General features: G+C 34.4%; 1 protein-coding gene across 2 annotated transcripts in view; it reads right to left on the bottom strand.

Annotated features, from left to right (window-relative positions):
- Nucleotides 1-25889, bottom strand: part of LOC113520068 (hemicentin-2-like) — a 358904-nt gene that overhangs the window by 31855 nt on the left and 301160 nt on the right. For both annotated transcript variants that reach the window (XM_052899978.1, XM_052899977.1), the window contains 2 exons: nucleotides 8169-8262; nucleotides 340-491 (listed from right to left, as the gene is read on the bottom strand). In XM_052899978.1, the coding sequence (XP_052755938.1) occupies nucleotides 340-491; nucleotides 8169-8262 (246 nt within the window). The remainder of the gene's footprint in view (nucleotides 1-339; nucleotides 492-8168; nucleotides 8263-25889) is intronic.

The raw sequence follows: 25889 nt of genomic DNA, 5'->3' as shown, positions 1-25889 counted from the left end.
AGCGCGGGTGGGGCTACCATTCCATTATCACCCATTAAAGAAAAACGGTCAACCATGAGGCAAACAGAACATTAATTATTATATCTATATTTATTTAAAGAAAACAAAAATCCAGCCAAACTGTTTATAATTACTTTTTTCCATCCAAAGGTTGCTTGGAAGAGATCGCTCTTAGGGATAAGGCCGCCCTTTATTTTCCTTTTTTTTTATTGTAATTGTTTGTATCTATAATAAGTTTACTACTGTAATCTTTTGGAAAAACTTATAAAGAGTATTTAATTATCTTGCTCGATATGTTCAGTTAAGAAGAAATAGAATAAATAAAAAGAATAAACTTACTCCTCTCTCACTCAGATGTCCAACTAGGCAGTGTAAGTACGCCGTGCCGCCAAGTTGAGCGGTCACATTGCTAACGGAGTTGTTGGCTGTCACATCGGCGGAAGGTTGTACACCGCCTCGCCACACTCTGCCTCTTGAAGTGCCATGGTGTCCTTGGTACGATAAATACATTATGTTAATTAATAAATTACATTCGTTAAAACTAGTGGTGTTAGTGTTAATTAACAGGGTCTAAAAAATAAAAAAAATAAAAAATAAAAATAAAAATTTTCAAATCCGAACGAGTAACAAAAGAATGAACGTTACTGCACAATAATAGGTATACATTGTACTGTGTAGTGTCATTGGTACAGATACATGTTGTTCTTTTTCATTGAGAAACTTAATTAATTTTTTGGTAGTATAACATTTTTAGGATACAAAAATACTTTTTTTTTATATTTTATTAATGAATCGTTAATTAACATACTGTATATCGTCATAGTCGTAGAATACTGACGGATCTATATATGTAATCTTTGTCAGATCCGTCAGTATTCTACGACTATGACGATATTAGATTAGCAATTAACATACCTACATCTGTGTGATTAGATTACGTTAATTGACTTGAATAAACAATAAAATAAATAGATAAATAAATAGTCAATAAAATAAAAGGTGACTTTATTGACTTATGACTTATCCATTTCACATACTACATTTTTACCAAATTTTATAATTAAGTAGCAAAAAAAGAACAAAGAACTCACTTTCAGATGAGTAAGGATTTATTCACGACTGCATACGCGCAAGTATTATCCCCTCGGGTTGATTTTTTAATGGGATGAATATGAAATGGTAATTGCATCAGCGCTGATAGAGAAACAGTGAATATTTAACGTTAAATACAATTGACAATTTAACTGATAAACATAAACTTAATGGTTTACAATTAATGCGTACATTTAGGTAAACTATATGAATTTACCCGTGTTATCTCGACATTTCGACCAGTTACAGGTTGTCTGTAAGAGATTGCTTTTAGCGATAAGACCGCCTTTTTATATGCACATTCTGTATAAATACACCTTGTTTACATCTCTTTTGTGCGCAATAAAATGTTTATTATTATTATTACAACAATGATACAAGAAACATTACTTCGCTATAGTGGGACAGTCGGTGAATGCATCAAATAAGACACGGTGTGACCGTATACACGGTATGTACAGATATCCTTAATATAGGAACACAATTAGTGTGGTGTGGGAGAATGAGTGGGTAGAAGAAAATACTTCTACCTCGGTAGCGGATATAAGACAGCGCTACTTCAGTCTACTGTAGACCACGGCCATTTGTAATAAACTATAAACCATGCAGCTCGAAAGTCTAAAAGTTTTTGTTCAATACGAACAAAGATATTCTAATGCAAACTATTTTAAAATTATAAAATACTTTTTGTTTTTCTTTTATTTTATGGAATATGATCTTTTATTCGAGTATTCTGACACTTCCCTATGGTTGACTGGGAGAGAATGCTTTTAGCATTAAGTCCGCCATGTACACATATTTGTACTAATGAATAAATAAATAAATAAATAAAATATGTCTTTTGTTCTTCTTTATTACTTCATCAATATACATGCACGTCTATATACGCCATTATTATTTTTATTTTATTCTTCTGATCCAAGTTCTTGCATAGTTTAATTATAATAAAATCAGCGACCAGCAAGGAACTGAACAGAAGAACAAAATCTTATTAAGTTGATTTAACTGATATTATTTAGTGCGGTGTTTTTCAAACTTGTTCATGACACGACCCTCCTAGTATGAAAAAATATATCGCGACTCTCGAGCCTTCGTTTTTTTTTTTATGTATTTTATAATGTTACAAAGATGTTGTAGGGACTGAATACTTCAATCCATACAACATTTTTATGCATTTGCAGAAGTAGGTTTCGGAGAAATATAAAATTAGTATCTATCTTTATAAATTTGTTTTTTTTTATTAAGGTAGTTTTCGCGCCCTATAGAGGCTTCGCGACCCCCTGAGGAGTCACGACTCGCACGTTGAAAAACACAGTAAATCAGTGTTTTCTTTAGTGTGTATTTATTATATTTTATTAATAAATTTAAACCAACAGAAAGTAAATTTGTATTAGTAATAAATTGTTTATTAATTTATTACTAGGTAACAAATATTTTTTTTTCTTTTCCATTTAAATAATTTCATCAAATCCACGAATCAAGTTTTAATTAAATGCTTTTGTAAATAATGTAAATAAAAATGATTATACTTATTCGATATAAAATATTAAAATGCTTAATTTTGTTATACCAGGAAAATTCTGAACATAATTTGCCCAGAGTACTAGTAATAACTTTAAGATACTGTTGTAAATTGGTAACAAATAGTAAATTTTTTATTTAACAGATATAAAATTAAATCGGATTTCACTGAAAATCCTATAATATTATCGACTTTTGAACAAACATCAGCCGAGTTCATCTGAAATAAAAATAATGATATCTTGAACTGAAAAAAAAACAACAAACTAAAACATATATTACTAGAGGGAGACTTTGTATAAAAGTCGATTGCTTGGGTACCTCTGTCCCATTCGTGTTTCTACCGTGAAGCAGTTGTGTTTGCATGGTTGTGTTTCAGTTTGAAGGGTGGGATATGACGTGAATTTATTGGGTACGGAGGAATAAAACCTGAGTTCTCAGGAATGGCAACGCATAGGGGGGGGGGGGGTATCATGGGCGAAACAGTATACTCTGTTATGTCCGTGGTACTGCTCATGTCTATAGGCGATAGTTACCACTTTCCATCAGGTGGGCCGTCAGCTCGTTTGCCATTCTAAGATGTATAAAAAAAATTTTTTTTCTTTTGAAATTGAAATTGTATGCATTGTGAAATCTCATGCTATATTTAGGCCATACAAGGTGTCGGTACTGTTTTACAATTTAATTCTCTTTAGGGCCATAATTCATAATATTTTTCATCATCATCATCATCTTATCAGCCTTTAACTGTTCACTGCTGAACATAAGCCATCCCTTGGGGGATTTTGCTAATAGTTGCCACATTTGGCAGGCGGATAGGCAACCGCAGTTAGGCTTTAGAGATGTTTTAAGAGGGATGCTGCTGTCTATCCCTCGCCCTCCCATAGTCGGCTCTTATGATACCTATGGGAAAGGAAGGGGTGGCCTATGCTATGCCGGGACCACACGACCAATGTTTGCCAAAATGCTTTTACTTTGTTTTAACTCAGACAATCTTAATGCTATTTAGTAACATGGTTATTAAGGTTAGTGGTTGCAATATGCTATCAAAATATAGTAAACCTAAATTATTGATTGATTGGTTTTTCAATACATTTATAAATGTTATTAACATTCATTAGTAGTGTTTTTGTTTGCTATTATACAGCAACCATGGTATTTTAGAGATATTACATACATACATACTAATAGGTACATATAATTTTAGCAGAGCTTTGGAAAGATCAGTATTGAGTTTCTTCTATTTTAATTTTTATTTAAACATATATAAATTTATTGAAATATTTTGTATAAGTCTACAAAAATAAAGTTGAATTAATTTCCGTTTCTAACCTAGTGTTTATTATATACCACATTATATAGCAGACTAATGATCCAGCCCGGCTTCACACGGGTGGATAGAATTTTTGGAACTAATAGTTAATTATAGGGGGGGGGGAAGGGATTGTTAGTGATGGGGTCTAACAGCCCCATTGCTAGCAATGTTAATAATCAGGTCGACTACCACGTGGTTCCCCCTGGAAACCATCGTGATTACTTCTCGTGGTATTCATCACGATGGGCTAACTGATCTGTTTTCATCCTCATCTATCATCTCTCACTGGTGCCCCGTCAGTGTATACCGTTAGCGCACGCGGGGTTTCCATTTCACTATCACCCATTAAAAAAATAGTTAATTATATTATAGTTAATAGTCGGAATAAAGGAAAGTTACATTATATTATGTATAGGCTACAGCCTATATCATTCACTGATAAAGAAGTTTTATGTAGGTAATGCCTATAGGAATTTTTAAAATCGATTGAATAGTGTTTAAGTTTATCCATTATAAACAAACAAATTGTAAAAATTTTCCTTTTTACAATATTGGTATAGTTAGATTTTGCTCCCCAAAAAATGTGACTTTAACTATAAAAATCACACCAATGAACAAAAAACTGATTTTTTTTTTTTTTTTTTTTACAACACAGGGGGCAAACGAGCATGCGGCTCACCTGATGGTAAGTGACTACCGCCGCCCATGATCACCCACAACACCAGCGGCATTGCAGGTGTGCTGCCGGCCTTTTAAAAAGGAATATACTCTTTTCTTGAAGGTTATGTTGTCGTATCGGTTCGGAAATACTGCTGCTGGAAGTTGATTCCAAAGAATGGTTGTGCGTGGAAGAAAGTGCCTTGAAAAACGCACGGTGGAAGACCGCCACTCGTCCAGATGATTGGGATGAAACTTTAGTTTGTGGCGGGTTGTACGGTGGTGAAAATCAGCAGCAGGTATCAATCCGAACAATTCCTCAGAACACTCCCCATGATAAATTCGGTAGAAGATGCACAGAGATGCAACATCTCTGCGCAGTTTCAGTGGATCAAGCCGGACAGTAAGGCGTTGACTATCGATAATTCGAGCCGCCCGACTCTGAATGCGGTCTAACGGAAGGAGTTGGTACTGTGGCGCTCCTGCCCACAGGTGAGAACAGTATTCCATATGCGGCCTGACTTGGGCTTTATATAATTTCAGGCGGTGTTCTGGCATGAAATATCGTCTCACCCTATTGAGCACTCCTAACTTTTTGGAAGCTATCTTAGCCTTCTCCTCCAGATGACCGCAAAACTGGACGTCGCAAGATATATTAACGCCCAGAATTCCTAGACTCGACTTTTTATCAAGGGAAGTGCCCTGAAAGTGAGGAGATACGACAAACGGCGTCTTTTTTGCGGTAAACGCGCAGACTTGTGTCTTTTTGGGGTTAAATTGGACAAGATTTTGTTCACCCCAGATCGAAACTTGATGGAGTGAAGTTTCGATTTCAGACACAAGTCTATTCCGGCACTCATCGGTATGTGCCCGCGAGATCTTTGCATGACCGGTATATAATGTATCTCCTGTACTGTCGTCTGCATAGCAATGAATATTACTTATCTGTAACATATCATTGATATGCAGAAGAAACAGAGTCGGAGATAGTACACAGCCTTGCGGGACACCAGCATTCAAAGGTTTTAAATCAGAGCATGCTCCGTCGACTACGACCTTAATGCTACGTTCCTTGAGAAAACTGGCGACCCAAATGCACAGTCTCGCAGGCAACCCAAATAAAGGTAGCTTTGAAAGCAGCGCTCTATGCCACACCCGATCAAAGGCCTTCGCGATATCCAGACTAACTGCTAAGGCCTCTCCCTTACTCTCGATTGCCACTGCCCATCGGTGTGTTAAGTAAGCTAAAAGATCACCAGCCGAACGTCCCTGTCGAAAGCCGTACTGGCGATCACAGATCAGCTGGTGCTCTTCTAGGTACCGGAGCAGTTGACGGTTAATGATGGATTCCATAACCTTCGAGAATAAGGAAGTGATAGCTATGGGCCTATAGTTAGCTGGATCTGAGCGATCTCCCTTTTTAGGGATCGGATGCACCAGAGCAGTCTTCCAAAACTTTGGGACTATGCCCGATGAGTAGCTAAGCCGGAAAAGACGCTTAAGAACCGGAGCCAACTCTGGTGCGCACGTCCTAAGCACAATTGGAGGAATACCATCGGGCCCACTCGACTTATGGATTTCGAGGGAGAAAAGTGCTCTACGCACTGAGCTATGCGTGAATTTAATGTCAGGCATAGAGCTCCTACAACACGTGATGGTCGGTGGTGATTTCTCCCCGTCATCCAATGTCGAGTTTGACGCAAAGATGGATCCAAGAAGATCGGCCTTTTCCTTAGCGTTCTGGGCCAACGAGTCATCCTCCCTGCGCAATGGTGGAAAAGATGACTTACAGAAATTCCCTTGTGCAGCTTTGGCAAGAGACCAGAAAGCTCGAGTTCCAGAGGGCAAACTAGCCAATCTCTTGCCAATTCTACTAATATGCTCGGACTTCGCTGTGGCTATAACTCTTTTGAAAGACCTAGAGGCAGAGTTATACTTCTTTTAAGAGCACTGGTGTTAGGATCTCGCGTCGCCACACCTTTAGCCCAGGTTAGGAAGCACTCCTGTTTCAGACGAGATGCTGTTCTACAAGAGGCTCCATACCAGGGCTGGGATTTCCCGCCGACGGGCACCACAGAGTTAGGAATAAATAATTCCATTCCCTGAAGCACCACATCAGCAATGGAATCGGCAATGGCGTCGGGATCATCCAGTGTGAAGCAAACCTGCCTCCATGGGTAAGATGCGAAAAAAATCCGCATCTCATCCCAGTCTGCTGACCTGTAGTGCCAAACACGACGTCTACCCGTGGAACGTGGTGGAATCGGACTCATGAGAGGCACCTCGCTCCGCACCAGACTGTGATATTTTACATCTCCATATGTATTTAAAAATGACATGATTTTCATTGCGCCTCCGATCAAACTGTTTATAATTACTCCTCTCCATCCAAACGTTGCCTGGAAGAGATCGCTTTTAGTGATAAGGTCGCCTATTGTTTTCTCATTGTGATTATTTATTGTAATTGTTTGTATCTATAAAAAGTTTACTATTGTAATCTTTTAGAGGAAACAGTAAAGAGTATCTATCTATATTCGTGTGCGTTTGCTAACTTCTTTTAGAATTCTTTTATCAGACTCGAGCTTTAGAGAAATGTCGGCATTGAATTTTCTAATATTTGCAAGCATTTCTTCATTTAATTATTTATTAATTTAATTGTACAGGAAATGAGTGCATGGAGGGCTTAATGCTAAAGGCGTTCTCTCCCAGTCAACCTTATGTTGATAAGTATTCTACTGTCATGTTACATATTTATTTAAACATGTTGGAAGAAACAATAAGAAGTTATACTTTTTAATGCTTTTTTTCCTATTTTATTTTATTTTTTAGAATAAAGCGGGGTTTTGCTAAAACGAAAAGTTACTAGAATAAATAACTTGAAAATAAACGGCTGTCTGTTTTAATTCGAAATATTTCGATGTGTAATCTATTTTTTTTTATTTTGGTTCTGCTAAGTATTATATTATAGAGTCTATATATTATTTACTAGCTCTTTGCCCGCTACTTGGTACGCATAGATTTCAGAAGTAGGAAAGTTAATAAAATAGGCTATTTCTAGATAGCGTACAAAATAAAATACATACCAGCTTTTAAGCTAAACTTTCAAGAACATAATATTGAAAACTGCGACCAATTTGATGCAGTAGATTGTGCGTGATGTCAGGATAAACAAACATACAGACAGGCAAACAAAGTTTCTAAGAAATATGGTTTTGGATTCTATTGTTCTTATTAAGACCTTTCATATAATTTTTTCTTAAATATCTGCCACATTTGCCGTTCATCATCATGCCGTACGTACAAATGCAGTGTAGGAGGCCCTCTCATTAGTTGGAGAGATGACCTCAAATGCATTGCAAGGAGTCTGTGGATGTAGATGGCTCAGGACCGTTCCTTATGGCAGTCCATTTTGGTAGGCCTATATTCAGCAGTGAATAAATAATGGCTGAGATGATGATGACGATCATTCATATACAGACATCTAGTTACAATTTTATTATATTAGTAAAATAAGATTTTGCAAAGTTAAGCAGGACTTTGGGATAAGTGGTGAAATGATAGTATAAGTATGTAAAGAACTTACGTATGTCACCAGTAGATGATGTGAAGAGTGGGAGCATGAAAAAGATGGTTGTCGCTAGCGGTATGCCCATCCCTCCAGCCAGTCGCCATCTCATCTGAAACGGAATAATCAATATTAAGTTTCTATCTTTATTATATACTAGCAATCCGGTCTGGCCTCGCACGGATGGATAGAATTTTCGAGAACAATATATAGACTATCCGGCTCGAAGGACCACAACGTACGAGCTGCTGATGTTGATTTAAATGTAATAATGATTTATTTATGTCAATATAATTGTTAATGATTGACTTAATAATATTATATAAAATAGCACGGGAAGTAAAGTTTCGGAACATTTTTTTATTTGGTATATCTTTATTTTAAAACTAATAATATGAAAGTAAAAAATGTACTCTTTCTTACTTTTATTGTTGTAAATAAATGTTATTATTATTAAATATTAAATAATCAAGGAATCGGTGGCCGCATGATGATACTATTAAATTAACATGATTTTGACCCTGTATAGTTGTATCGTACACTCACTGATAATGTAGCTTTCTATAGGTGAAAGAATTTGTAAAGTTGGTTGAGTTTTTCTGTGTTTATTCGTTACTGACAAACAGACAAACAATCTAATCTTTCCTCTTTATAATATTAGCATCATCATCATCATCATCACAGCCCTTAACTGTCCACTGCTGAACATAAGCCATTCCTTGGGGGGTTTTGTCAATAGTTGCCATGCTTGCCAGGCGGATTTGTTAACCGCAGTTAGGCTTTTAGTGATGTTTTAAGATGAACGTTGCTGCCCATCCCTCGCTCTATAATATTAGTACAATATATATATAAATCAATGTTAGATTTACTTTATTTTAATAGGTAAATAACTTGAACAATTTTAATTAAATATAATACGAAAATTTTGTTTTACGCGAATGATCTTTATTTACATAGTTTTATACAAAAAGTTTGCATTTTGATAAATCAGTTTTATTTTTATATACAATTTTATATATCAAATGGACTTTATGACATTAAAAAAGTTTATACATTAAATTCTATCATAAAAAATAAATTATTTTGGTTGTTTCATTTATTATTTTTCTTTTCTTTTTTTTTAAATAACTATCTACTAGTATTATGGTGTTTTAATTTTCTATTTTCATTCCAGATTAAAATGGAAAACATTTATCTTTAAATATAACATAGAATAAAAGATTTTTTTATTATTATTATCAATTAATTAAATATCAATTAAAGTTGGTATATACTCTAGGTATAATACACTAGTTGCATCCAACAGCTTCACCTGTGGTCGTTTTGTGTTGTTGAATAACTTATAATCATCCTTAAGAAATGAGGTGTCAAATGCATAAAGATTTATTTTTAAATCTAATTGGTAGTTTATATAATAATATAAATTATATTATATTTATTTATAAGTTGCAAATATTTACGGATAAAAGCTTTTACCAAATATAGGTAAAGAAGATATTCAAATAACAGATAGTCGATACAAAACAAGATTGATTGTACATTTACAAAATACAATTTGAATTTTACACTATGTAGGAGTAACGTGTACTATGTAAAAGGTTTTATATAAAATTAAATATATTACTACATATTATTTTGCTCAATGTTACACGTCAGAAATGATGGATCAGTAAGTCGTATGACAAAAATTTCAATTGCCATCCATTATGGATTGTAATTTCATAACATAGCACAAATAACTTTATTGACATATCTTATTTATTTATAATACATGAAAATACGACAGAGGTAAGTAAATGTACAAAGGCGAGCTTATCTCTAAAAGAGTTATTTTCCAGCAAACTCAAAGTGGAAAGGAGCATCGATGTCAGCGGGTAGAGCGGTGTACAATATTGTGACAATTTTAAAACACAAAGAACTAGACAAACTTAAGTTTATACATAAATAATTATATATATATATATATATATATATATATATATATATATATATATATATATATATATATATATATATATATATATATATATATCCGTTTTGATATCGCTCATATCGGTCGGATATCTATTTTCGAATATATTAAAAGTTTATTATCCAATATTATTTTTTGGATAACAGATTTTCAACATATTCGTTATTAGACCGATATATAGATATTGCTATATATTATCCACCCCTATTAGTCATGAATATCGATAGGTACAGGACTGATATTCATATATTAAATTTGAATGTCACTTACTCCGAAATCACCCATACCTACTAGTCAGATATCTATATTTGTTTCGAACGGGCGCCTCATTCGATATTAAATATTGAATGTCCGATATTTAATATATCCGTTATTGCACCAATATACAGATATTGTAACTACAATATATAGTAATTGGTACATAGTTATTATCAACACTTAATAGTTATTAATAATAGTTACAGTTTATTTGGTTTATGATTCCTCTTACTAACTGAAACTCAAAACCCTTTCACCTTTAAATTATTAGTAAGATTAAATTATATTTCCTTCACAATAAAGATCTAAATACAAACGTACAAACTTATTCCGCGTTATTAGTTATCTTGCAGAGACATTATCAGTCAATACTGAGTATAGCGAACGACGAGTTTTGTAAGTTTTTTGTTCACTTTTATCACTTTTTACTTTGATTTTTGTTCGTGCCGTCATGTTTACATTGTCGTTTCTATTTGGCGGCTGATATTTTAGTTTGAGTGTGTAACTTTTTCTATGAATACATCAAATACTATTGACGTTGCCAGGTGGAAAAAAATCGTTTTTCATTTGTTATTTAACGTTAAATTTATTAAATTTTGTCACCATTGTGTTTCCTTTAATGGTTTGATAATTTTAGCTGAATGAATGAATTATTTTTTTTATATTACTGAGGTGACAAACAAGCATACGGCCCACTAGATGAACAGACGGTTACGCTTGCAGTACCAGAGATATTACATGCGCGTCGCCGACCCTGAAGGCATCTCTTTATTCCCTTTTTTAAAAACCCTATGCTGTAGTCTGCTGGAAAAACCTCGACTGGGAGCTCATTTCTTAACCTGAACGTTCTTGGGAGGAAACATTTCTAAAAATGTACTGTATCTAGGCTCTAAGATATGGGGGTGAACTTTCTGTCGATGGCGTTATGTAGTGACGACCTAAAATGTATTGCAGAAAGCCAGAGGGAGACTTTGTACAAAAGTCGTTTGCTTGGGTACCTCTATCCCATTCGTGTTTCAACCGTAAAGCAGTTGTGTTCGCATGCCTGTGTTTCGGTTTGAAGGGTGGGATATCGCGTGAATTTACAGGGTACAGAGGAATAACACCTGAGTCCTCAGAAATGGCAACGCATGGAGGTATCATGGGCGAAACAGTATACTCTGTTATGTCCATGGTTCTGTTCATGTTTATAGGTGACGGTTACCAATTTCTATCAGGTGGGCCGTCAGCTTGTTTGCCATTTTAAGTTGCATAAAAAAAAGTCATTAGATGCAGGTGATGGGGTCTATGGGGAAGGCCGATATTCGACAGCCTTAGGCTTACATCCGAAAACCGTTTGCAGATTTTGTCACGATGAAGAAGAAACGGCTTATAATTTGTGGTTGCAGCTCACTCATGCACAAATAATATAACTCCTTTGGAAAATCCTGAGGAGATAAATAATTTTGCTGCTAAGAACATCTTAAAATTCCTATCACTGACAAGAACTAGCAACGAGCTTTATAAAAGGGCGAGAAATAAATTACAGAGGTCATAGTGTTATAGGTTTTCCTGAATGACGAAACCTATTGTTGTATCAGTGTCTGTCCACTGCTGAACATAGCCTACTTCACAAGGGGGGTATTGCCAATAGTTGTCACTCTTGGCAACTGTAGTTTGGCCTTTAGTAATGTTTTAAGAGGGACGCTGCTGTCCATCCAGCATAAGCCTCCTTAGTCGCTTCTTACAACGACTACGGGAAAGACAAGAGTGGCCTATTTTATGCCGGCACCATATGGAATGATAAAGTTCATTACTCAATAATAGTAATATTTATTATTATGCTGCTATAGTGGCAAACAAGCATACGGCCCGTCTGATGGTAAACGGTACCGTAAGTTACCGTAGCCATATAAAACATGCATCGTAAAAGTTTAATTTGCTTATAAATTCGAAATATTCCTATGAAAGCGTTTGTTCTTCTGAGAAAAAAAATGAAATTAAAAGGAAATGCTGTTTTCCGATAGCACAACAGCATTGTCAGATTTCTTCGTCTAATCTATTGTTATTTTCGAGTGATTTTTTTTTATCGTGGCCTATAGGAATGTACCTAGACGCCTACAATAAATACACGTCCATTACCTCACTTGAGAAGAAAAAATATTTTCTCCCCTCGATTCTTTTCGGCTCATTGTTATCTGTTTACTTTAAAAACGTTTTGTCTACGAAGTGGGATGGGATGAAAGGAGGAAATTGTCTTTGGAATTTGTTTATATAACGTTAAAGGATATATATATTTATATTCTTATTCTTCTAGTGAAGTTATTCAACATAAAATGAATGCTCGTTTTTCTTTTGACAAAACAATAATGGAAAACCCATTTCGGATCTATCGAAGAATAATATCGATTCGATTGCATAGTAGTTGCGTTCGCGATTTTGGCTGAGTGAGTCACACGCAGCTTGTCTGTGTCCAGTAACTCAAAATCATTGACTTTTAAATGGCTTCGTACAATAAGTGATCGAGGGAAAAGCGATTGTTTACTTTTGATAATTTACTTTCTTATATTAAAATATTAATTTTATTTTTTTAAACCTGAACCTGAATGCCTATAGCATTAACTCTATTTTGTACCACATTTTATTTGTCAAAAAAGTTTAAATGAATAAATTGTTAGTAATGGATATTAACCGGCCTATTATTTGCAATATACCTATCAAGTCCACCTTCACGCGGTTTCCTTTGGAAACCATCATCACGAGGGGCCAACTGTCCTGCTTTCATTCTTATCTATCACCCCTCATTGGTGCCCCGCCAGCACATACCGACAGCACAGATGGGGTTACCATTCGGTTATCATCCGTAAAAAAAAAAAAAACAATGAGGATCAAACTGTACTTTATGATTCGTTTTACTGACAACATGACAAAATATGAACTAGTTCTCATTATGATATACCCATGTGATAACGAAATTTCTGTCTGTCTATATGTTTGTTTCGATATCACGCGATAAATACTGCACCAAATTAGATGTAGTTTTCACAATTGTATTCCTAAAGATTTAACTTAAAATCTGGTGTATGTTTTATCTTAGGAGATTGGTTTATTTTCAAATATACTCGCAGAACCACATTCCGGAATGGCAAAATGTTTAATTATTATATTTTTGAATCAATAATTCCCTTTATGAAAATATACTACTAAGATATTATGTATTATTTATTTATGTATCAATGTTTTAAGTATGTGAGGTATTTTATAAAATTAGGGTATGATGAGGCTGACATATCCTTATAGGATAAAAGCCTCTAAATAAAAAAGATTAAAAAAAAAATGTTTTATCTTGATACCCTATCTAGTAGTGGTCTATTTTTTGGTTTCTCTAATACTGAAATCCGCGCATATGAAGTAGAGAGTAAAAAGCTAGTATTCCATATTACCAGTGCCAGCCAGCAGTTTGATAAATCAACCAATTTCTTCTTTCATACAAAGTAAGTAAATGTGTAGATTAGTTTATTCTTCTGATTACTTTCTCGTTCCAATTAATAAGAGTGAGTGGTACTTTATAAAGTTAGGTAAAAGTTTTATACAGAATCGGATACAGCTCTCTAAGGCTTTCATCACGTATTGATGGGAATAAATCCTTTATTAATATTGTAGTGAAGCACAAATTTCTATAATCATTTTCACATATTCCGGAATCGTGAAAAATTATTAGTCTGTCACGACGAATTGTCACGAAATATCACGATTTATGATTGATTCGACTGTTTTATTCGATTGTTTGGCTTCGTTCGCGTCATGTCACGATCTCGTGGGAAATTTTAATCATCGTTATATCAGTCTTTATCTGTATATTTCTGAATATGGTTTCCGCCATAGACTACTATAACGAACGGTCTTGAGCCACTTGCATTCATTGACTTCCTGCAGTGCATTTGTGGTCGTCACTTCCTTTAGTGGGGATTCGTCTTATACTGGGTTTGTACGTACGGGATTTCCATTCAAGAACCTTTTTACTAATTATATGTCGGTTTTTAGAGCTATGTTATTAGTCCATTACCACTTCACCTTATTTAATTTTAAATTTATTAATTAAATTTAAGGAAATTTAAAAGCCTTTTTTACAGTTCATTTGCATTATCTTTCTTTATCAGGTTGAATCTGGGAACCCTGGTTCGTAATAAATTCAAGATTTTTTTTAATGGGTGAATATAGAATGGTAACCCCGCTTGTGTTATCAGTATGTGCTGGCGGGGCACCACGGAGAGGTGAGGGTGAACGCAGGTCAGTTAGCCCACCGTGAAGAATTTCGTGAAAATTAACCACGGTGGTTTCCAGAACGTTCCAGACGTGGAGGTCGACCTGATAGGGCACATTGCTAGCAATGGAACTGTTAGATCCCATTACTAACAATCCCTTTCCCCCACTCAAGATTATTGCGAACATATTTCGCTACAATTGAGTTGCAACCGCAGTTCGATACAATCGGCGTTCGACATAATTCGGTTTCTTTTTTAGTTTTTATTGTTATGATAACAAATCACAATTTGCTTTCCCTTGTGTTTATTTATTATGCTCCGGCTTCGTATGGTTTGTTCAAAAATAAAAAACAACCTGTATTGCTCGCTGAAATTGTAGTTTCCTATGGGTTAAAGAATTTTTAAAATCAGCATTTTATTCATTACAAACAAAAAATCACCAGAGGGAGACTTTGTACAAAAGTTGTGTGCTTGGGTACCACTCTCCTATTCGTGTTTCAACCGTAAAGCAGTTGTGTGTGCATGGCTGTGTTTCGGTTTGAAGGGTGGGATATGGCGTGAATTTTCAGGGTACAGAGGAATAACACCTGAGTCCTCAGGAATGGCAATCCGTGGGGGGTATCATGGGCGAAATAGTATACTCTGTTATGTCCATGATACTGCTCTTGTCTATGGGCGACGGTTACCACTTTCCATCAGGTTTCCCAAGAAAACGACGGTTATCACATTCCATCATCACTTGCCATTCTAAGTAGTATTAAAAAACCCAGTGGTATAAGAAAGTATTCTTAAAAAGCCAGATGTTTCCTCTTTATGATATTAGTTTACTAAGAATATATTGACGATACGTTATTAAGCGAAACGTGAACGAGAAACAACAGTACGTGTAAACAACCGTAATGGATATTATTTCATTAAAACTCGATAACATTGACCTCTATACAAAGATCGACAGTATCGACGCTCTTGTTACAAAGCTTGAATAATTGGATAAGTTTCCTCAAAAACCTTAATTAAGTTGGATTGATTTATATAACGCGCAGTGCTTACAGATAGATAGATAGATAGATAATTTATTTACATTACTTACAGCATACAAATTACCATAAAAAAAATACACATAATACACAGTAAAAGAGATACAAGAATGAAAATAAAAAAGCACAAATAAAAAAAAAAACAAAAAAAAAAAACAAAATATATAAACTAAAAATCTCCTTTCTTTCCCTTCCTTCATGCGTGTGCCATAGTAACACAAAATGGCTTACAGTTAGACTGTGATAATTTATTTATTTAAAAGGCCTTCGTCTACTTTTTTTTTATGGAACTTAGAATGACAAACAAGCTGACAGCCCAATCTGATGGAAAGTGGTAACCGTCGCCTATAGACATGAGCAATACCATGGACATAATAGAGTATACTGTTCCGCCCATGATACCCTCCATTCATTTCCGTTCCTGAGGACTCAGGTGTTATTCCTCTGTACCCTGTAAATTCACTGCCATATCCCACTCTTCAAACCGAAACGCAGCCATGCAAACACAACTGCTTCACGGTAGAAACACGATTGGTATAGAGGTATTTTGTTATGTCCATTGTACCGCTCATGTCCAAGGCGACGGTTATTACTTTCCATCAGGTGGGTCGTCAGCTTGCTTGCCATTCTAGGTTGTATAAAAAAAGAATAGGTGCCCAAGCAAACGACTTTTGTACAAAGTCTCTCTCTGGTACTACTTGATATTGTATTAAATATACAAATAAATAATTAATATACGATGTCAAATAAACAGACGTATTTAATATCATCATCATTGTACCAGCCGTCAGATGAATATAGGTCTATGCCTACTGGGAAATTTTACCAGTAGTAGCCACGTTTGGCAAGTGGGTGTGCAACCGCAGTTAGGCTTTGGTGATGTTTTAATAGGGACGCTGATATCCATATCTTGACCATTAAGTGTCCTTAGTCGCCTGTTACAACACCCACGTGAAAGGAAGGGATGACCCATTGTATACCGGGATCACACGGCAACCGAGACCATACGACAAATTAATCGTATATATGGGGAGAACTCGAAATTTTTAGCATATTTTGAATACTATTCTACTAGCGAAACTAAATATTTTTCCAGAGGAAATATGAGTTTAAAAATGGTATAAAATTTTTGTGCCTCACGACCCGTTCAGCTGTTAAAATTGTATGGGAGACTCAGTACTTTACCCTAATATATTCTATACTAGTGGCCCGTCCCGGCGTCGCACGGGTGGACATTTTTAACATTTCCCTTCAATGCTGTGCTCCTATTGATCGTAGCATGTTGAAAAGTATACTATAATCTGCCCAAGAGTATAAAGAATAATTGTACCAAGTTTCGTTAAAATCCGTCTAGTAGTTTTTGTTTCTATAACGAACATAAAGATAGACAGACAAAAATTTTACTGATTGCATTTTTGGCATCAGTATCGATCACCCCCTGATAGTTATTTTGGAAATATATTTCATGTACAGAATTGACCTCTCTACAGATTTATTATAAGTATAGATTAAGGCAAAAATATAGCTTCAAGTTACTCCACGAGCAAAAGAGAGGGAAAAATTTCTTTGTATGACAGATACTGAAATCAGGATATCCGCAAAAGAACCAAAGTTACCGATATAGCCCGAAGGATAAGCAAGTGGAAGGGGCAATGAGCTAGTCACATAGCTCGAAGAACCGACAATTAATGGGAAAGAAATGTTCTTGAGTGACGTCCGCGTACGGGAAATTGCAGTTTAGAACGACTCTCCCCTAGATGGAGTGACGACCTCAACTGCATTGCATGGAGTCAGTGGATGTAGGTGGCTTAGGACCGTTCCTTCAAAATGTGCTATATGTTATAATCTTGATGCGGCCTCTAAAACTGGTCAAATTTATTATTTTTTCTACTTCTACTCGTAAACTCCACGCGTACAAAGTCGCGGGAAAGAGTTAGTATAAAATATAAGTAACATTAAATTTTTTAAAAGTATCTTTTACACTTTCTGTGTTTCGCATTGAAACGATATATTAGGGACTGCTATTTCGTGTACAATAAAAGGAACAAGGAAAAACTTTTGGGATAATTTATGATTGAGATAAAAATATTGCTCAGAGGCGTATTTTTTTCTTTTTATATTATTATATTTAAGGAACTACTAAAGATTACTTGCGGTTTTGTTCGGATTATTTGTATTTATTTATTGGGTTCACCAACGACTGTGTAATATGAAATATATTAAGTACAAGGATTAGTGTATGGTCACTTAAATACTAAGAATGGGTAATATCCGATATCTATATATTGGGTTTTTCTGGACATTGGTGACCACCCATTGCGGTATCGACAATACCAGTCCGATATCTGTATTCATTACGAGCGGGTTCTACTTTTAGATATTCTATTATATATTTGATACCCGATATTTAATATATTTGTAGTGACAATATATGTATAGATATCGTAACTACAATATATAGATATTGCTATATATTATCCATTCTTATTAAATACTGCATACTATGTATATGTTTTATTTAAGATAGAATAATGTAGTAACTAGTCGTGTGGTTCCGGTATAGAATAGACCACTCCTTCCTATCCCGTGGGTGTCGTAAGAGCTGATTAAGGGAGGGCGAGGGATGGGTAGCAGTGTACCTCTTAAAATATCTATAAAGCCTGACTGCGGTTGCCAATCGTGGCAAATATTGGCAAAACATCTCAAGGGGAAGGCATATGTTCAGTATTGGACAGTTTAAAGCTGATATGGTGATGATGAATGAAGTACCTAATTTAATATAATGTTGAAAATATGATTTTATGTCAACTAATGTAACTAATGTATTTGTTATATATATATATTGTTTTTTTTTACACCCGGCAAAAGGAACCGGCAGCTGATGCTGTGAGTGTCCCAGCGCAATGTGAACAGCTGCACAGCGCTGGTTTTCAGCCAGTCCCTCTCTTAACAAAATACATAAATGTATATATATATATATATATATATATATATATATATATATATATATATATATATATATATATATATATATATATATATATATATATATATATATATATATATATATATATATATAATGTTATATTATTATTAATGCACTTTTATTATTTACATATGTAGTTATATAGAGCTGTTTTTATTGTATTATATATAAAATTTTTTTACTGGGTATTATTTAGTTTATCTTTAATTGTACGGTTATTATCCTTATACATTCTACAGTTTTCTTTCAGCTTCTCAAAGGTTGACTGTAAGAGATCCCTTTATGGGATAAGTCCGCCATTGTATATTAAATTTACCAGAGGGAGACTTTGTACAAAAGTCGATTGCTTGGGTACCTCTGTTCCATCCGTGTTTCAACCGTGAAGCAGTTGTGTTTGCATGGCTGTATTTCGGTTTGAAGGGTGGGATATGGCGTGAATTTACTGGGTACAGAGGAATAACACCTGAGTCCTCAGGAATGGCAACACATGGGGGGTATCATGGGCGAAACAGTATACTCTGTTATGTCCATGGTACTGCTCATGTCTATAGGCGACGGTTACCACTTTCTACCAGGTGGGCCGTCAGCTTGTTTGCCATTCTAAGTTGTATAAAAAAAAAAAAACATTTATCAGTGTTCAATGTGAATTATGTACAATAAAGATTTTAAAATATAATACAATACATTACACAATCCTGTATATAGATATAGAGTTATGTAATGACGACAGCAATGTAGTAAATAATTAGGCTTAAGAACAATATTATGCAAGTACTCGTAATTTGGTTGACCGCAAAAATATAATATTTTTCTTAATGGATGAAAATGAAATGACAACCCTACCCACGTTATTGATTTAGGTTCGGGGGGACACCAGTAAGGGTTGATGGATGAGAATAAATGCAGGTCAGTAGGCCCATCGTGATGAATTTGCCCGGATTTAACCACGAAAGTTTCAAGGGGGAACCGCGTAGAGGTCGACCTGTTAGTCACATTAATCTAATTGTTAGTAATTAATTATTCTTAATCGTTTTCTATCTACTAATAATATTATCTTATATATAAAATTCTCGTGTCGCGGTGTTTGTTACCAAACTCCTCCGAAACAGTTTTACTGATTTTTATGAAATTTGTGTGCATAGCGGGTAGGGCTGAGAATCGGCCAACATCTATTTTTCGTACCCCGTTCGTTTTTTTTTTATTTTTCTGACAATTTTATTTTTATTTTATTATGATTAAGCATTGAAAAATACATACAAATTCAAATTTTCACGCTTTTACGATCAACCCCTATTGTTTAATCGCAATTTTTATATGCCGCAATATGGCTGCAAGATGACAATCGAATATAATAATTGTAGTACGATATTTTTTCATGTATAGTTCTATAAATAATGTATATGGTAAAACAACGTTTACCGAGTCAGCTAGTTATACATAAAATAATATGTTTGGGCAAATTGTAACAATCATTAATTGTATCCAACGGCTTTGCCCGAGTAATTCAGTAAATAAAGTGTCCTATTTGCTAAGTTAGGATAGAACCTAATTTTATGCTAAATTTTATTCAAATTAATTCAGTAATTTCTGTGTGAAAGACTGAGATCATCCATCCATCCTTACAAACTTTCGCATTTAATATAATCATCATCATATCAGCCTTTAACTGTCCACTGTTGTATATAAGCCTCCCCTGGGGGGGGTTTGCCAGTAGTTGCCACGGTTGGCTGGCGAATTGGCTGCTGCTCATCCCTCGCACTCCCTTAGTCGGATTTTACGACAGCCACGGGAAAGGAAGGAGTAGCCTATTTTATGCCGGGACCACACGGCCATATTTATTAATTTAATATATAAATTAATAGATATTAGACATGTAACGGATTTGTGCAACAAAAAATCTCTTGGTACTTTACAACTGTACTTTCTTGGTTACAGTTAATTCAGTCAAGTATAATAGTAGTTTATAGCTCAATCTGTTCTTTTGGTTCATATGAATTGGAGCGAAATAATTATAAGTGTGGTAGAAAAAAAGACAACAAAATACCTAACAATGTTAAGTCACATAAAATCTGACAACAAACGAAAGTTAATGGCATAAAACATTCATTATTTGGACACAAAAACAACAATCAGATGACGTTACAATGAATTTACAAACACGTTATTATTATTTGCTAAAAGATTATACCGTTATTTACAATGCGAAATTCATGATTATGACAATTTCTCGGCCATTAGCAAAATAAATGCAGACCTCATTTAAAAGCATAAAATAGAAAATCATTGAAATAAATCACAGGTTTTCTGGAATCACAGCGCTTACCTCGCAATTTATAGGCCAGGAATGGCCTATGATTTTAGCGGCTTATTTCCGCAATTCATACTTTGCGTTGTGGCTAACCAGTTACATACCAGTTATTTGAATTATATTATTGAGTAAATGCAAAGAATAATTAATAAAAAAATATTAATAAGAGTTTCTCGTAATGAAGATTAGAAAATAATTGATATAAATAATATGTTTTCTGAAATCATAGCGCTTGCAAAATATAGGCCGCGCAATTAACAACCTATAATTTTATGGCTTATTTCCATAATTTATATTTTGTGTTGTTTGAATAATTTTATGGAGGTAATACGAGAAATAACGAAGAGGCGATGTATAGATATTTCTATATAGGAATAAAACCTATCAATTAAAATAAGATTTCTAAACCGGTACAAGACTGGACAGGATATAAAAAAAGACGATAAAAAACTACGGTTGCATTGAAAATTTCCTCCTATGTGTGCTCACTTAGGAAATAGGAAAATATCACTAAGAAAAGTATATATTATTGAGTGAGGTACATATTCTATTTCCTATTAAATAATTCGTGTTGATATCAGACAAAATAAATCAATACATATAATAAAGTCGTAACTGGTTACTGTCTGAACATGGAAGATATATAAGAAAACGCAACAGAAATAAATGACTTTTTCAAATACTAAAACAGACCTTGGGAAAAAATATCTTATTTACGACAAGACCTTAAACGATATAAACTTCCAACTGAGTGAAACAATGAGTGATGCAAAAGTTAGAATGAATTATGTAAAGAAGGAATAATTTATACCATAACGTGCAACAAAGTAGTCGAAATTATAAAACAATTTATCCATTTTGATATTAAAATTGCTGGCTATCAACGCGTAAGGGTTGTATATTTGTGTAACCAATAAATGTAGATATTTTGATATTACTATCTTTGATACTTATACATGCATAATGAATTAAATGAAATGTGTACAGTTTTATAAAAATAAAACCAGTTCAATATTTTTTTAATAAATAAAAAAAAATAAGTCGAAGATATAATTATAGTTTACTAGATTTTGTGGGAACACCACCATAAAAACCATATCCAGTTTCGTGCGGTACTTTTTAAGTGATGTGGGAATCTATATATATAGCCTTCTCTGTTCATTTGTTTACAAAATTAGAGTCTTTTTCATTTGTAATTCATATAACACAATTGTAATGAAAAACCAGATAAGTTACAACCCTGGCATAAATTCAGTTGAGTTTCATAATAAAATCGCGTGTTAAGAATTAAATTAGCACTACTGTAATACACAGTGCATATAATATCCACATTTGTGGTTACTTGTCGGTCTGTTTGCATATTACCTATTTGATATTTAAAAACTCCTGTGAACAATTTTTGTTTGTGATATACCGTTATTTTATGCCTTAACACTATCATTATAAAAGTTATACACATAATACTACAATACAATAAATTTATCTCGAGTTCAACCTAATTACCTTTACCTATTTTTTTAATTTTTTTTTTAAATGGATGGTAATGGAATGATGACACCGCCTGCGCTAATGGTAAACGCTGGCGGGGCACCAGTGAGGGATGATAGGTGACAATAAAAAGGCACGTCAGTTAGCCTATCGTGATGGATTCACTTGGAATACACGATAGTTTCCAGGGGGAACCGCGAGGAGGTCAACCTGACACCCTGTATTGCTAACAATGGGGCTACTAATCCCACTCATTTTTAACAATCCATTATCCCCCCCCCCCCCTTTACTTATTTATGGGCTCAGATTTAAGTAAAAAATTTGTTGGCATATCTAATTTGCATAAATAACACTTTTATTAAGTGTATATAAAATTGGTATACTTTGGACAAATGGACAATTGAATGTGAACTCACTAAATTTATTTTCATTTACGTATAGAAATGTAAGCCACATTTCTGCACTTTATTTGCAATAAATAGGTAAATTATTTCTCAACACGTAACAATATTGAAACAGCTCAATATAAAATTGTGTCATAGATATAAAAATTTTATAAATAGATTTTTAATGACAGAGTCTCAAATGACATGAAAAATACCTTTAGATCTTTCGAGAATCCATCAAAACTTCATTAATTAATCTAATAAAATTAAACGCTTTTTAAAAAGTTTTCATATTTCTCACAATCACTGAATATAAAAAATAAATCTTAAATATTATCCACGAATGAATGAATACATGTGAAAAAAGAGGCCAACCGATTAAATAGGCCACTGGATCAGCTTTGAAACAGGTGTGATTTTCCCGTTCGCTCACGGCCGAATGATCAAAGTGTTTCGGAATCACCCATTACAGATACATTGTGGGTTCATTATTAGCTAATATATTATTTACCCGTAGATCAGTTCGGGCTCCCTTTATTGTTCTGCCTAATAGAGATTACTTAGTATACACTGCTTGCAATTAAAGCTTTTGGTGTAATGATTAAGATCATTAATTGAAATGATGATGAAGATGATACTGTTATCATCTTCATAATTAACCACTTGAAAACAAAGCTTTGTCCCATAAACTGTCTTAATCAGTGAGATGAGTGTATTATAATTTAACGGTAATTTAATAAAATTGTGTATATTACCATAATTTTTTTTATACAACTTAAAATGGCAAACAAGCTGACGGCCCACTTGATGGAAAGTGGTAATCGTCGCCTATAGACATGAGCAGTACCATGGACATAACAGAGTATACTGTTTCGCCCATGATACCTCCCATGCGTTGGCATTCTTGAGGACTCGGGTGTTATTCCTCCGTACTCAGTAAATTCACGCCATATCCCATCCTCCAAACCGAAACACAGTCATGCAAATACAACTGCTTTACGGCTGAAACACGAATGGGACAGACGTACCCAAGCAATCGACTTTTGTACAAAGTTTCCCTCTAGTGTAAATTTAATTTAAATTTCTTTATGTCATCCGTGGTTGTATGGTCCTGGGATAAAGTAGGCCACTCCATCCTTTCTCGTAGGTATCGTAAGGAAATGGACAACATCTAGGGATGGGCAGCAGCGTCCCTTTTCGTCTCTAAAGCCTAACTGCGGTTGCCAATCCGCCTGCCAAGCTGGGCAACTGTTGGCATAACTACCCAAGGGGAAGGCTTATGTTCAGCAGTGGACGGTTAAGGGCAGAATGATTTATGTTATCACCATTTCAATGATTAGAGTGTAAATACTTTAAAATATTTTTATACATCTATAACTATATCTATTTTCACGTCAGATTTTTTGAGGGGTAGACAGAAAGAAATGTATTTTAAGGACTTCTATCAACTTAATTCTCTTTTATGGTTCTTATTACGGAAACCCACAGGTTTCAAAGACTCATAATTCATGTTCAGATTATTAGAAGATCTACCTCATTATTAGAAGTCAAGCCCATCCCCGGTACATCCTCATATCTATAGGCGACGGTTACTATTTTCCATCAGGTGACCCGTCAGCTTGTTTGACATTTTAAGTTACATAAAAAAACATCCATTTTCGTGTATATGTTTTGTTAAAATTTCATCAAGGAATGTATCCTTATACACGTCCAAACCGAAGGAACACGGGAGAAAGGAATTGTTAGTAATAAGGGCTGCCAGCCCCATTGTGAACAATATATCCTATCAGGTAGACTTTCTCATGAACGCCCCTGGTAATTATTCGTGCTGATATTTTTTTTATTTGTAAATTATATACGGAATCCATTTTGAGAACCGCCAGTATAGATCCCCAAAGTGGGTTCCATTGATAGCATCGTAATAACAAAAATGAATTTATTTTCCACGTTTCTATTTTAGCCCGTTGATTGTGGTATCAGATACGTCCATAACTGCCAATTATTTCAATCCAATTCTGAAATGAGTAATGCATATTTAATTTGATACGATGCAACACGGCAAAATAAACGAGAATGACGTCATTACAATGAACATAGTTATATGTTGTTTCTGAATAGTAGTGTTTATTTAAAATTATTACTTTATGCTGTAGCACTTAAGGTTCAATGTTGTTTTTGCTTGATCTTTTACAAAAAAAATGGAATGACACGTCTTCTTACTACATTGTTTTAATGCGAACTGAAGTAACAATCCCTTTTTATATTATAATACTTATATTGGGGGAGAAGGGATTGTTAGTAATGGGGATTAGTAGACTCATTGCTAGCAATATACTCTGTCAGGTCGACCTTCTCGTGGTTCTCCCTGGAAACCATCTTGTTTGATTTATCGTTAGATTCGTTACTGCGGGCTAACTGATCTGCTTCATTCTCACCTATCATCCTTCACTGGTGCCTCGCCAATATATACCGATAGCACAGGCGTGGTTACCATTCCATTATCATTCATTAATAAAAAAACTTATAAAGCATTCGGTGACGGTGTGTAGTGTGTTTGTGTGCGTTAAATATGAATGTATGATATATCTGTATGGATTGGTGTGTGGACTGTATGTTAAGATTACATAATTATATTCCTTTGAAATGAAATGAAATTTATTGCGATGAATGTGGTAAGTTTAGGTAATATTATATTTATCATTATGAACAATATACCATAATTAGCTACAACACTTTGTTACTAAAATAATAAAAAGATTACTTTTGCTGTCATAATGTTGTAATTATTTTTAATGTATAAATAAAAAAAAAATTGTTAGTGTGTTATAAGAAACAGTAATTTTCAGTTTCAATAATCAAACCGTTAAAATCACGTGTAGCCGCGTTTAGACACTACTTGCGTATACATAATACTAATTGTCTATGATGCCAGATATAATTCTTTATCAAACATACCGTCAGCTTGCTTACAATTCATTAGCACATTTGCAGTAAAGTGAAACAGAATGTTATTTTTCTTAATATCGTGAACCAATTAAGCGTCCGGCGTTTTGCAAAGTT

The sequence above is a fragment of the Galleria mellonella genome, unplaced genomic scaffold, assembly GCF_026898425.1.
Source record: "Galleria mellonella isolate WM207_F2 unplaced genomic scaffold, CSIRO_AGI_GalMel_v1 utg63, whole genome shotgun sequence".
Lineage (NCBI taxonomy): Eukaryota > Metazoa > Arthropoda > Insecta > Lepidoptera > Pyralidae > Galleria > Galleria mellonella.
The sequence above is the reverse complement of the archived record's forward strand: the minus strand, read 5'-3'. Positions and strand labels throughout refer to the sequence as shown.